The sequence below is a fragment of the Trichomonas vaginalis genome, chromosome II, assembly GCF_026262505.1.
Source record: "Trichomonas vaginalis G3 chromosome II, whole genome shotgun sequence".
In the NCBI taxonomy this organism is placed as follows: domain Eukaryota; phylum Parabasalia; order Trichomonadida; family Trichomonadidae; genus Trichomonas; species Trichomonas vaginalis.
Window position 1 is genome coordinate 6,332,311 of NC_067204.1, and position 12,381 is coordinate 6,344,691.

General features: G+C 30.7%; 6 protein-coding genes and 2 pseudogenes across 8 annotated transcripts, besides 1 other annotated feature; 5 read left to right on the top strand and 3 right to left on the bottom strand.

The window, feature by feature from the left end:
* Positions 1–219: 219 nt before the first annotated feature.
* On the bottom strand, positions 220–1,086 carry TVAGG3_0496420 (dihydropyrimidine dehydrogenase (NADP+) protein; the record flags this gene model as incomplete). Its single annotated transcript, XM_001313876.1, has 1 exon — positions 220–1,086. The coding sequence occupies one exon, from the start codon at positions 1,084–1,086 to the stop codon at positions 220–222; it is 867 nt and encodes a 288-aa protein (XP_001313878.1).
* A 547-nt stretch (positions 1,087–1,633) lies between these two features.
* Positions 1,634–2,824, bottom strand: TVAGG3_0496430 (uncharacterized protein; the record flags this gene model as incomplete). Its single annotated transcript, XM_001313877.1, has 1 exon — positions 1,707–2,795. The coding sequence occupies one exon, from the start codon at positions 2,793–2,795 to the stop codon at positions 1,707–1,709; it is 1,089 nt and encodes a 362-aa protein (XP_001313879.1).
* A 1,988-nt stretch (positions 2,825–4,812) lies between these two features.
* On the top strand, positions 4,813–5,049 carry TVAGG3_0496440 (uncharacterized protein; the record flags this gene model as incomplete). The annotated part of the gene is made up of 1 exon (XM_001296154.2): positions 4,813–5,049. The coding sequence occupies one exon, from the start codon at positions 4,813–4,815 to the stop codon at positions 5,047–5,049; it is 237 nt and encodes a 78-aa protein (XP_001296155.2).
* A 24-nt stretch (positions 5,050–5,073) lies between these two features.
* Positions 5,074–5,289, bottom strand: TVAGG3_0496450 (uncharacterized protein; the record flags this gene model as incomplete). The annotated part of the gene is made up of 1 exon (XM_001313879.1): positions 5,074–5,289. One exon carries the CDS (start codon positions 5,287–5,289, stop codon positions 5,074–5,076), a length of 216 nt encoding a protein of 71 aa, XP_001313881.1.
* A 1,134-nt stretch (positions 5,290–6,423) lies between these two features.
* Positions 6,424–12,381: part of a mobile genetic element that runs on past the window's edge.
* On the top strand, positions 7,024–7,848 carry TVAGG3_0496470 (annotated as a pseudogene). The gene has a single exon. A coding segment is annotated over exon 1 (825 nt).
* Positions 7,889–8,789, top strand: TVAGG3_0496480 (annotated as a pseudogene). The gene has a single exon. A coding segment is annotated over exon 1 (901 nt).
* On the top strand, positions 8,874–9,575 carry TVAGG3_0496490 (uncharacterized protein; the record flags this gene model as incomplete). Its single annotated transcript, XM_001313881.1, has 1 exon — positions 8,874–9,575. One exon carries the CDS (start codon positions 8,874–8,876, stop codon positions 9,573–9,575), a length of 702 nt encoding a protein of 233 aa, XP_001313883.1.
* On the top strand, positions 10,806–12,233 carry TVAGG3_0496500 (phage tail repeat-like family; the record flags this gene model as incomplete). Its single annotated transcript, XM_001313882.1, has 1 exon — positions 10,806–12,233. One exon carries the CDS (start codon positions 10,806–10,808, stop codon positions 12,231–12,233), a length of 1,428 nt encoding a protein of 475 aa, XP_001313884.1.

Consider the following 12,381-nt stretch of genomic DNA (forward strand, 5'->3'; position numbering starts at 1 on the left):
TTTGATTGTTGAGCGTTGTCCAAGGGCTCCAACAACAATATCGACATCTTTCCAGACTAGGTCTGCGTTAGGAATGGCTTGAAGAGATGCATCAAGCTGAGAACAATCAATCACAATTTTTCCATTTTGATCTTTTTCTAATTTTTCAATAGAAACTCTTGGAACGACTGAAACTCCAAGGCATGTCATTGCACCGCGCTCTTCTGGTGATAATGGAGCTTAATCGACTGTACGACGATAAAAGATTGTAACATATTTAGCACCGTACTTTGAAGCTACGTTTGCAACATCTACAGCAACGCCACCACATCCATTTATGACAACAACTTTATCTTTGAATGTATCTGTTGGAAGATGGAAAAATTCATTTGGTGTAATTGCTAATTCTTTGCCTGGACAGTTCATTCTTGTAATATTTTGAGATCTGATAGCGTATATAACTGCATCATAATCATTTTCCATAGATTTTTCGAAGGTTGTATTTAATTTGATTTCTGTATCACCAACAATCTTCAATAACTCGAGATCCATTTGAATTACATCACCTGGGAATCTATATTTTGGAATTAATTGTATATCTCCACCAACTTCAGAATTTTTCTCGAAAATTGTAACTTTGTGGCCGCGTGATGCTAAACATGTAGCTGCAGAAAGTCCTGAAGGTCCACCACCAACAATTGCAATTTTTTTGCCTGTAGGATCGTTTTTCTTGATCAATTCTCTGAAGCGGCCTTCCTTGCATGCGCGTCTAATAATTTCTGCTTGTAGTGCTGGAATGTTAATGGATGCATCAAGTTTAGAGCGTGAGCAACGAGACATACAATGTGTAACTGGACAAACAACACCACAAACAGATCCAAGTGGCTGTTTCGAGTAGATACAAAGTGCAGCGTAGTCCATATCGGATGGTTCACCTCCCATGGCAGCATTAATAAACTCTGATGGGTCAACTTTGCATGGGCATTCTTGGTTACATGGTTTTTCAGAGCATTGAAGGCATTTATCTAACTCAGATCTGAAATGTGGAGGATTCAAATATCTATAGCCCTTTTTGGCATCGATTTTAGAAGGAATTGGAACAAACATTATTAATTTCTGTCAAAGATTTTATAATTTTTATTATAAATTTATGTGAGTTATCTGCTCTTTTCGGTATCGATGATATCAAAACATAGTGTACGTTACATAATTAAGTTTTCTGAGATTATTGAATTATTATCGTAATTTTTCAATACAATTTTGAAGCGATACAATTAATGATGTGATTTAGGATCTTGTGGTTAGAGCATAGAAAAAGATCTATACTATAGCAGGATGTATTTTAAATTGTTCTTTAAAATGACCCACTTTACTCGAAAATGCAAATTTAAACCCTTATTCCTATTTTCAAGGCGCATTCAAAGACAAATAAAGTAATAGTGGGTTATAATATATGTGAATAGTAATATATCATTGGAAATTCAATGAATATTTTGAATTTCCTTTGTTCATCTCTAAATGGCATAAAATAGTTAGTAATTGCATCACTTACGCTATCAAAATGCGTAAATACGATTTCCAGTATTCAAAACTAATTTGAAATGAAATTCAAAATAAAATATGATTATTTATAAATTACAACCGACATAGAGTAGATTAGTGTAAATTAAAAAATCTAATTAGTAATAAGTATAACAAACATTTTAGAAAATCGCCAAATTAATATTTCATTTTTCTTTTTCTTCATCATCAGAATAATAATATTCGTATTCCACGATTTCCTCTTCTTCAGGATGGTTCTTGACTTGTTTTGGAGGAGGTGGAGTTGGTTGATGATTTGTCCTTGGTTCTTCGTATTCTGCAGTAACTCCGTACAAGAAAATCTTCTTTACCTTCTTCTGCTTTTGTTTTCTCTTTGCTTCATTAACTGCTTCTTGTAAATCTTTGATTCTTTGATCATACATTTTTCTCTTTTTGCCAAGCTCAACCTTCTTTGTTGATAAGTTGTATTTAATAGTTGATAGCTTTTTCTTAAGTTGCTCGGCTTTGTTTGCAAGAGTAATGTATTGTGGCTGTTCATCAAGCATATCATCATTTTTCTTGATATATTCGTCTTCTATATCTAAAAGGCGATTGTATTCATCTCTCAGTTCTGCAATTTTATCTTGTTGTTCAATGATCCTTGATGTTTCTTCAGATGATGTAATTTGATCAAGTTGAGAAACAACATTATTGAGTTTGTACGTTGAATCGTTAAGAGATTTGCGAAGGTCTTCAATTTCATCTTGATATTCTTGAATTTGGTCTTCAAGACGAAGTTTATTTGCTTCACAATAAATTCTTCGAAGCTGAGCAATTTGAGAGCATGCTTCTTCGTATTCAATTTGGCTTTGTTTAACCATTTGAGCAAAATCTATATGCTTATTTTCATTAAAACGTGGAGATTCAAGTGAATAATCTCCTGCATTGCTGCGAGGAGATCTTGGTGAGTTGTTTTGTTGAGTTGGAGAACCTACAGGTGAAGGGGGTTCTTCTGCAAGTTTGAGTTTTTCATATTGTTGTTTTAACGGTAATAATTCTTTCTGAATATTTGAGATTTCAAGCTTTAACGCTCTCCTCTGTTGATCTAAGTACTCTGGTGTAAGAAATTCTAACGCTTCAGGAGTTTTTGGCTCATTTGACATCTGATTTTTTATGAACATTCTGCGAACCATTGGATCAAGTGCCTTTTTACGTGGTGAACGAGCCGATGATTCTAAAGAAGGTGGGAAAAGTCGAGGATTTGCAATTGATTTGATCCTTTGCTGTGTTGACATCTGTTTCTTTGAATATCAACGGATTTTACCTCCACAAGATTTTACATATTCTTTTGCAATGTTAATAATTGAGTCACTGTGTAGTTCTAAAAAATCTTATTTTTTAAGATGCATTCCTTTATTTTCCAATTTTTATTTCAAAAATTATGCATTTTTAAGTTATTTGCATCCAAAAATGATATTTTTGGATCTGCTCATTCATTTGTTGTTATAACAATGGAAATTACAAATTGATTTTAGATTCTTGAAGAATGAGATCTTAGATTAAGACAACATTCTGCTTCACTGATGTTCTTTAATATCTCAATTCAAAACAACTAATTCTATGAAATCATGAAAATGATTAAGCGTTGCGTGAATTTCTGCCATCATGATATCATAATTATGATCAAGTACATTTACTTAAGAAATTCCGAATACATTTTATGAGGAAAAGTGAAAAGTGAAGAATATACGAGAAGATTAGAATCAATAGTTTGAATTATCAATGTTCAAGTAAATCATAAGCTTAAATTTCAGGGTGGGATAGTTTAGAAAGTTTCCAAAAAGCCTAATCTCAGAAATGAACATCAAGTAGTATATGATGCGGGTTTTGTGACTTTTTTTGTAATCGTAAGAATTCATACATTTTTGAATGATTTTTGAACATACTTCCGAATAGCAGATTTTAAAAATTTATGAATAATTTATAAAAAGTTTTTATTCCTACAATTCCTATATTACCATTAATAAAAAGAATATATTTTTGACGAAGTGAAGATTCGCACTTCGTCACAAAACTCCGAAAAAATAAAGTTAGATTTTTTTATTTAATATAAAATGTATGGAAAAAGAATAATATCTGATTTTGAACATTATTTGATTGATTTACTAATTGATCCACAAAGCTGTTGTAAAATTAATTTTGAATTCAATGAGTTATATCAAAAATAAAATTCTTGAATAGAGTAAAAAAATTTAAATAATTTATTTAAATATTTTCTTCTGACATTTTTGAATAATTTATTTTTTTAATTCGTAAGAAAATGAGTGGATCAAGATTCGTAACCGTCAATCAATTAATGGATGCTCTTTCACCAATTCTTGAAAATGTTAAACAAGTAGATGTTTATTTCGATGATTATGTAGAAAGTTTATATTATAAAGGTAAACATAATATTAAACCCATTGCTTTTGCATTTGATAATAAATTAATTGAAAATGCAAAATTTGGGAATTAATTCCAGATATTGAATATATAACGAATATAACTAATAAATGGTTCAAACGAATTCCAACCACAAAAGTTCTTTGTAAATTAATGATCAAAACCGAGGCCAAAGAATTTCATGAATTTACATATCATCCAAATAAAGTTTCAGAACTAGAAAATGAAAAACTTCAGAAAAAATTAAACGATAGACTTTCAAATGATCGTATTGAAAAAATAAATAAACTAGCAGAAGTTGCATTTAATAATGAAATATTTGATGAATATAACCTTGAACTCAGTGATGGGCTTTAGCCCTGGGCACTTTGTGCCTTGGACTTTAAGTCCTGGACTTTAAGGACCCGGGCTCAACGAGTCATGATTTATGAAATCAATTATTTGATTCATTCTTTCTTCAATAATTTCTATTCTTTTTGTTAAATCATCTATTTTCATTAATGAGGTGATTCTTGATTGAGGAATAGATTTTAAACTAACAACACCTTTTATTTTTGAAATTTTGAATCCATGACCCTCCGGGTCTTGGACTCTGTCCTCAACTTTAAACATTTTATTCAATTTACATGTTGTCAATTCTTCAAATAATTTTTTATTATTAGCATAATAGTCATTAAATTCTTCAACAGATGAAAAAATTTTTATTTCAGTAATTGGTTTAACAACGTTTATTTTTTGTTGAACATTTTCACTTTCATTTATTTCTTCCTCCTCTGTTTCATTTATTCTTAAAATTGGTTTCATTTATCATTAAATAAAAATTAGAATATAAGTGATGAAATATATTTTTTAATTAATATTAAATCAGAAATGGCTGCAGGATTCTTTAAAAAATTATGGGATGGAATTAAGAAAGCAGCAAGATGGGTTCATCAGAAAGTAATAAAACCCATTGCAAACTTTTTGGCACCAGTAGCGAAAACGGCAGGAACTATCATAGGTGGCGTATTAGGTACTAAAGCAGGTAATCCGGCGATGGGAGCACAAGTAGGTAACGCAGTTGGTGGAATTGCTGAAGGAATACTTAATAAAATAGGAGGTAAATAGTGGAAAAATAAATAAATATTATTTTTATCTTAGTATCGGTTGTAGTCTTTGATAAACTTTTTCTCCTTTATTTAAAATTTCTCTTATTGGGGCAGCTTTTGGTGTTATTGATTCAGCAACGTCACTAATTGCTTCTTTATTCTTAAATATCCAATTTGCTCCTTTCTTCATTGTTTCCCAAACTTTATGCGCTCCTCTTTTTACTTTATCCCACAGTTTCTTAAAGAATCCTGCAGCCATAGTTGATTATTTCATTAAAATTAAAAATTCATTTTCATCTTTTAATTTTGATTTTTTATTTATTAATAAATGACGACTAACTATTTAGTGCCAAACACCAAACCGATTAATGGAAATGTGTTTCATTCATTCGAAAAGATAAATGAAATATTCGCAAAGAATGATGGAAGAAGATATTATAGAGAACTTGAAAGTTCATGCTATGACTCTGATGCTCCATATTTTGATGATAAACAAACTCATTTAAGAATTACAAATCCGGCTCATGATGTGAACCAATTAGGTGACACATATATTAAACGCAAAGTTAAAGCAACTCTAGTTTCAAATAAAGCTTTCACATGTGATGCCGCTTTTAAATGCATGCGTTTATTCGTTGGTTATAAATCATCAAATCAAAGCTTTAAACAATTAGAAGTAGAAACTGAAAGAGGTGATGCCGGTTATCTTCAAATGGATTGCGCCCGTGAATCTTTCGCATTTGCAACATATAAACCAAAATCAGAAAGGAAAGTTAAAAAGTTTGTTCATTCGTTATATAATAATGTTCAAAAATATGATAACTCAGTATGTGGTAAATATATTGACCCTTCAGAAGTTTTCAAGAATGCAAATGAAGAAGTTGATATCACTTTTGATATGATTATTCCGGTAAATGATTTGTTAGCATTTCAGGCGTTCGATGATTATCCTAAATCATTTGGTGAAATCATTCTTAAATATTATGTTTTCAGGGATACTTTAGTATTTTGTCAGGTTGACCCGTTAAGAGTTGCTGATTTACAAAATTACGTTTATGAAAAGATAACTGATGAAAATTATGAAAAGATTATGAATCATGTTTATAAATATGATCGCAAATTCCAACAAATCGGACTTCCTGCCAAATTAATTACAAGCTTAGCCGCTACATCTGCTGACGCAACTGTTGATGACGTTATTATTTCATGCACAAAGATGGAAGTTTTAGAGGATAAATGCATTACACCAGGATACGGTTTAATTGAAGAATCAGTTAAAGCAATACCACGTTTATTCAGTAAGGAAGATCCATTCATGATTCCAGCTCAACATATTGACGTTCGTTCACTAAATGGAGGTTGCATCACTCCTGAAGGTATCAGTTCAGATTTCTCATACGCTCTTCATAATGTTACAGATGTTGTGTTAACATTTCCGAAGAATGCAATGCAAAGAACGGTTTTAGAAAATCCAATGCTTCGAGGTCTTCAGGTCACTATAGATTCCAGAAACTTCCCCGATCAAGCGATGACAACAGTGGGCGACATATTCTTTACACGTATGCTTCAAGCTTCTGATTTAGATGGAGTGAATGAATGCACAGAAGAATACGAGGACTCATTAACTAGACCACTGAATGATGATGATGGCACACCATTAGCTAGAACATGGAAAGACCAAACTTCATTCTTATGCACTATTCCAGTTCAACGTGATGGAGCGGGTATATTCTTTGATGGATTAGAAACTTTCAACTCACAAGTTACAGTACAAGTGAAAGCTTATCCAATCATTCAGGGTGTAAATGACACTTACTGTTCAAAGGTGACAAATCCTCCTCAGGTTTGGTTTACTAGGACTACATATTGGACATGGACACCGGATGAAGGTTTGAAATATCATCCAACAGGTACACCACCGCAGTATAGAAGTTCATATGATGAAATATTGATGAATAGAAATGTTTAAAATTATAAATTTATTTTTGATTAAATGGATTTAAACTCATCCACCCCTTATGAAGAATTAGCAGGAGTATATAATACATACGTAGATGATATGATTAATGAAGCATTGAGTGATAATAGAAATGCTCTATCTAAGGAAAAATTAATGAAAATTCCATATTCTGAATGTTACTTAAATTCAATCACTGCAGCAATTGGTAAACAAAATAAAGGTAAAATTAACGATATTAAAACAAATTATCATTATTGCTAACACTTCCCCTATTCACATGTGTTAATTTATATCAACCGTTCAGGTTCACCTTCAGATGATACATTTGAATCTTTAAAGCATTTAATCAAAATTCCAATTATTTATTTATCACAAGAAGAAGCAGAAGATTATTTAAAAAACTTTTTAATGTATAAAGAATTATATAATACAATCAAGAAGCAAGGATTAGAGGATAAAATTATTGATAAACAACGGGATGAATTATTTGAAACACTTTCTATTTCAAATTTTGATAGAGAATTTTTGCATTCACTCATTTTTCTAGATGATGCGGTGAAATCAAAACTAATAACAAATGAGAAATCATATTTTAATCAGTTATTAACTCAATGTCGACACATTCAGTGTTCATTCTTCATGGCTGTTCAATACTTCAAAGCATTAAGCACAAACATTAAATCAAATCTATCAACACTTTTCATTTTCAGTGGTTTTAGTCGTCAACAGTTGAACGTTATGCTTTATCAAGTGAATTTACCAATGAGCATTAATGAACTTTACACACAATATCAACAATTAGGTGAACATGGAAAAATAATAGTTGATTTAAATAAAGGTTCCATTAAATTCGAATAACTTTTTATAATTAATTTTTATTTTTTATTTATAATTAAACATGACAGAAATAGCAAATCTTCTACAGGTTCCATTAAAACAAGGGACAAACAAAAAGGGTGCATATAATAGAACTATGAAAGTTCCTGATGGAATGAAAGAATTAGTTCATATTGTTGCTGGTCTTCAAAAAAGATGTTAAACAAATGAGAAACGTTTTAACATTACCAGAAGCTCAAGCATATGCCAAACGTCAAGGTCCAAATTGGGAAGCACACGAAGCAGACATTACGGGTCCAAATGGAAAACCTGATGGTATAAATGAAGTTTTCGTTACTGATGGTCAAGGAAATATTAAAGTCATAAATGGTTACAAATTAACTATAACTGATTATCCTAAACGTAAAGCATATAATGAACGTTATCCTATGCAATTTGATGAAAATGGAAAAGCTGTTAAACAATACATTGGAGAAGGTGAAAATGGTCCAATTAATTCATACCGTTATAATCCATATTCTTATTTCAATGAAGAATTAAATGCTATTGAAGAGGGACCGGATGGATTACCACGATATGTTAATCAGTTTGATGGTCAATATGCAAATTTGAGACCTGAAATTCCAGCTAAGAAATTCTTTAAAGTTGCTTTATTCGATCCAGTGTTCAATGAACAGAAAGAAGCAATGAAAGCAGAATTTAAACCAATTCAAGTGGCAAGAATTTCTTCATCTTCACTTGCAGAAGCGTTCAAGGAATTGATAAAGAAACCACTTTATTCTCAACAAGGTTATAACTTTGATTTAATTAAAGAAAGTGATAGACGTAAATTAGAAAAATCAGATGGTTTTAAGAATGCATGTAATGAAATGATTAAAGATATTGTAAATGATGAAATAAGACTGGAAGAAACTCAAAGCAATATCAATAACATTATTGGTGCAGTTACAAAGAAAGTATAAGCAAACAATGATGAACCTTGGGATATTACCGTAACAACTAAATAAAACTTTAAATATATATTTTTCTTTTTTATTCAATTATAAATGAGAAGACGTTTCACAAGTCAAAAGAACACTAACGCAAAAGCAGAGATTACGGTTGGTTATAACGTAAATGATGATAAATCACGAATTATTCAAAATGTTAAAGTTAATGTTAGCCCTGAATTAACAAGGTCAGCAACTCAACCAAATTTATTAACTCGTGACTTACCGAAGAATGAGGAGAATGAAGAAAACCATGAGAATGGAGACCCAATCATTTTATCTGAACCCGGTAAAGAACCCGTTGAAATTCCCACTTATCCAACATACCCCCCACCTCTTTCATCAAACATCGAGAACCCAGGAATCTACGATTCCAGTCGCAATGCGCCATATAAAGTAGACATTAATTCTGAATTAATGAAAATTTACCGTGATATAATAACCGATAATTATGATTCAATAATAAATTTAATTGACCAATCCGGTTTAATTATTTTACCTTATGAATCATTAATTCACATTATCGCCATTCTTTGTGATGTTCAAGATTCAGACGTTAAGATTCAATTTTTCATAGATGATGAGGTTTCATGCTGTGGAACAGTTGCAAAAATAAATCCTATAAAGGATATTAGCACAATTAAGATATCAAAGAATGGAACAACAACTGAACTTCATTTAACTTATAATAACATTTATAATAAAATAGTTGATGAATATAAAATATCACTTGAAAAATTCTTTGTTAAGGCTATTTAATATTCAAGCATTAACATTATTGAATAATAATCCTTTGAATCATAATCAATAATAATTGACCTTTCACCAGTTTCTATCGTTTGTTTTATTTCTTTTTGTTCCCCACTATCTGGATCGGTCATTGTAATTGTTTTTGTTATAGTATCAGCTTTATCTTTAACTTCAATCTTTTTTCCATCGGGATATTTAAACCAAAATTCCAAAAATTCGATATTGTCAATCTGTTCATATTTTAATCTATCAATTGCATTTTTAATACCATCTGAAAATCTTATGAAATGGTCATTATATGGGTTTGATTGAACTAAATTTGAATGAAGTGAAATATAACCCGATGATGAATATGACATTGACTCATATTTTCTGAAAACACTAAAATTTATAACATGAATGAATTTCTTATTCGTTGAATTTATGAATTCTTGAGGTAATCTTATTCTAGTTTTATTTATCACTGGAAAATAACGCTTTACCATATTTTTAATCGTAATAAAAATGTCAATTATCAATATTATTTCGAATAATAACTGTGAATTAAATTTAACAGTTAGCGGAATTTATAATGTTACTCTCGTTTCTGTGAGTGGTAAATTTAATCCCATTCTTTTAGACCCTTCAGATTATATATCATTTATTAAAGATGACCTTGAAAAAACGTATGATATGTATATAAATAATGTGATAGCGAAATGGGATATTAACACGATTTTAAGTTATTTAAATGAATCATTTATCGTATGGTATGAAGAAAATTTTAAATCAAAACCCGATAAACTTTTTGAACTTGATGAAATAAATAACCTTATTAAATTTCCGCTGAAAATTAAATTTTGTACTCCTCATCTTCGTTCATTGTTGGGGATATTAAATTTTGAAAAAGATGTTGGGGATGTTTTGTATTCTGACACTGGTTCCAATTTCATTTTAATCAAATGTGATAAAGTTAATACCCCAATGAGATTTTCACATCAAACATTAGACCCTAACTCTTACCCATCAATACAAAACATTTTATCCATCAACTTAAACACATTTTCTTTATCATATCCGTTTCAATTATCCGGGAATTCATTTATTCTTCATTCAAAAGATTTATCAAATATTAAATTTAGAATAAGTGACCTATTTGATTGTGATTTAGAATTTATGAATGAAATATTATGGCAATTTCAAATAGAAAAAATAGCTGATGAGATAACAGATTAAATATTTATTTTTAAATCATAATAAATGATTAAACAACAGCAACCACAGCAACTTAAGACACAGACCATTACATACGCCATATATGCATATAATTCAAAGACGGCAGAACAAACGCAAAGGTTGAAATATGGAGATTTGGAGATAGTATTGAAAAATGACCATTTCGAATTCGTTTGCAAAGGTGGTGCAGTGATATCAAATATAAAAGAAATTTTATTTATGAATTCAAAAATTAAAGGTATAACGGATGATATAACATCAATTCCACCAGAAGAACAAAGATATTACGCATTAAATGCATTTCCTAAAGTTTTGAAGATTGGAAGATTTAATTTAAATGAGGAATTCATAAAAGGTTTCCTAAATGACATAATGAAGAAAGCGGATAAGGAATATGTGACTAGTGAATTAATGAAGAAAGCAGATAAGGAATATGTGGCTAGTGAGTTAATGAAGAAAGCAGATAAGGAATATGTGGTAAGTGAATTAATGAAGAAAGCAGATAAGGAATATGTGGTTAGTGAGTTAGAGGAGAAGGTAGATAAGGGACTTATGGCTAGTGAATTAATGAAGAAGGCAGATAAGGAATATGTTAATGAAAAAGATAATGAAATTAAAGAAAGGGTTGAATGGTATCATGAAAGGACATCAAAGATTTTAAAAACTAAAGCTGATACAGGATGGGTTTCAGAATGTTTAGACCTTAAAGCAGATAAAACTTATGTTAACGATGAGTTAGAGAAGAAAGCAAATAAGACTCATACACATCAATCCTTCACTACTGTTGCTATAGAAAGTATTGAAGGAACGGTTGACGTAACTGGTGGGGATGTATTATATTGTAAACCTCCTAACTTTCCACAAGGTTTAACATCGGATGACGACATAACGACGATGAGAAACATTAGATGTAAAGATGTTTATGTCATGAAGGATGAATATAATATTAAATTCACTGCTCAAGATTTATATGACAAGAAAGCAGACAAAACAGAGCTTCAAACATTAAAGACAGAAATACTTCAAACATTATATCCTATAGGCTCTATTTATACGTCAATGAACTCAACAAATCCCGCAAGTGTTTTAGGTTTTGGTACATGGCAGCAGATTGTAGACAAATTCTTATACTGTGCAAACTCTTCAAAGGAAACAGGTGGAAGTAAAACGATTTCAGGTGAAAATTTACCTGCACACAGTCACTACATAGATTTAAGCACATCTCAAGCAGGTTGGCATAAGCATAGATATTGGGATTGGTCAGGAATGACAAAAGGTAAAGGATATGATGTTAAAGATGATGTTAAATTTGCTATAAATTGTTACTGGGATGACACTCAGGGAGAAGGAAACCATACACATTTCGTTTCAGGATATACACAAACAACGGGACAAAGTAAAGATTACATGCCACCATTTATGACTGTATTCGCATGGTATAGAGTTCAATGAACGCTCAATGTTTGTGAAACAAACTTTAGGAGCTCCAAAAGAGCAAACGACATAATTTAAATTTTTATTTTAGTATAAATGAAGATTCTACCATATGGTGTTATTGGAAGAGATAAAGATGGAAACCCAATATTTGATCCAAAGTTAA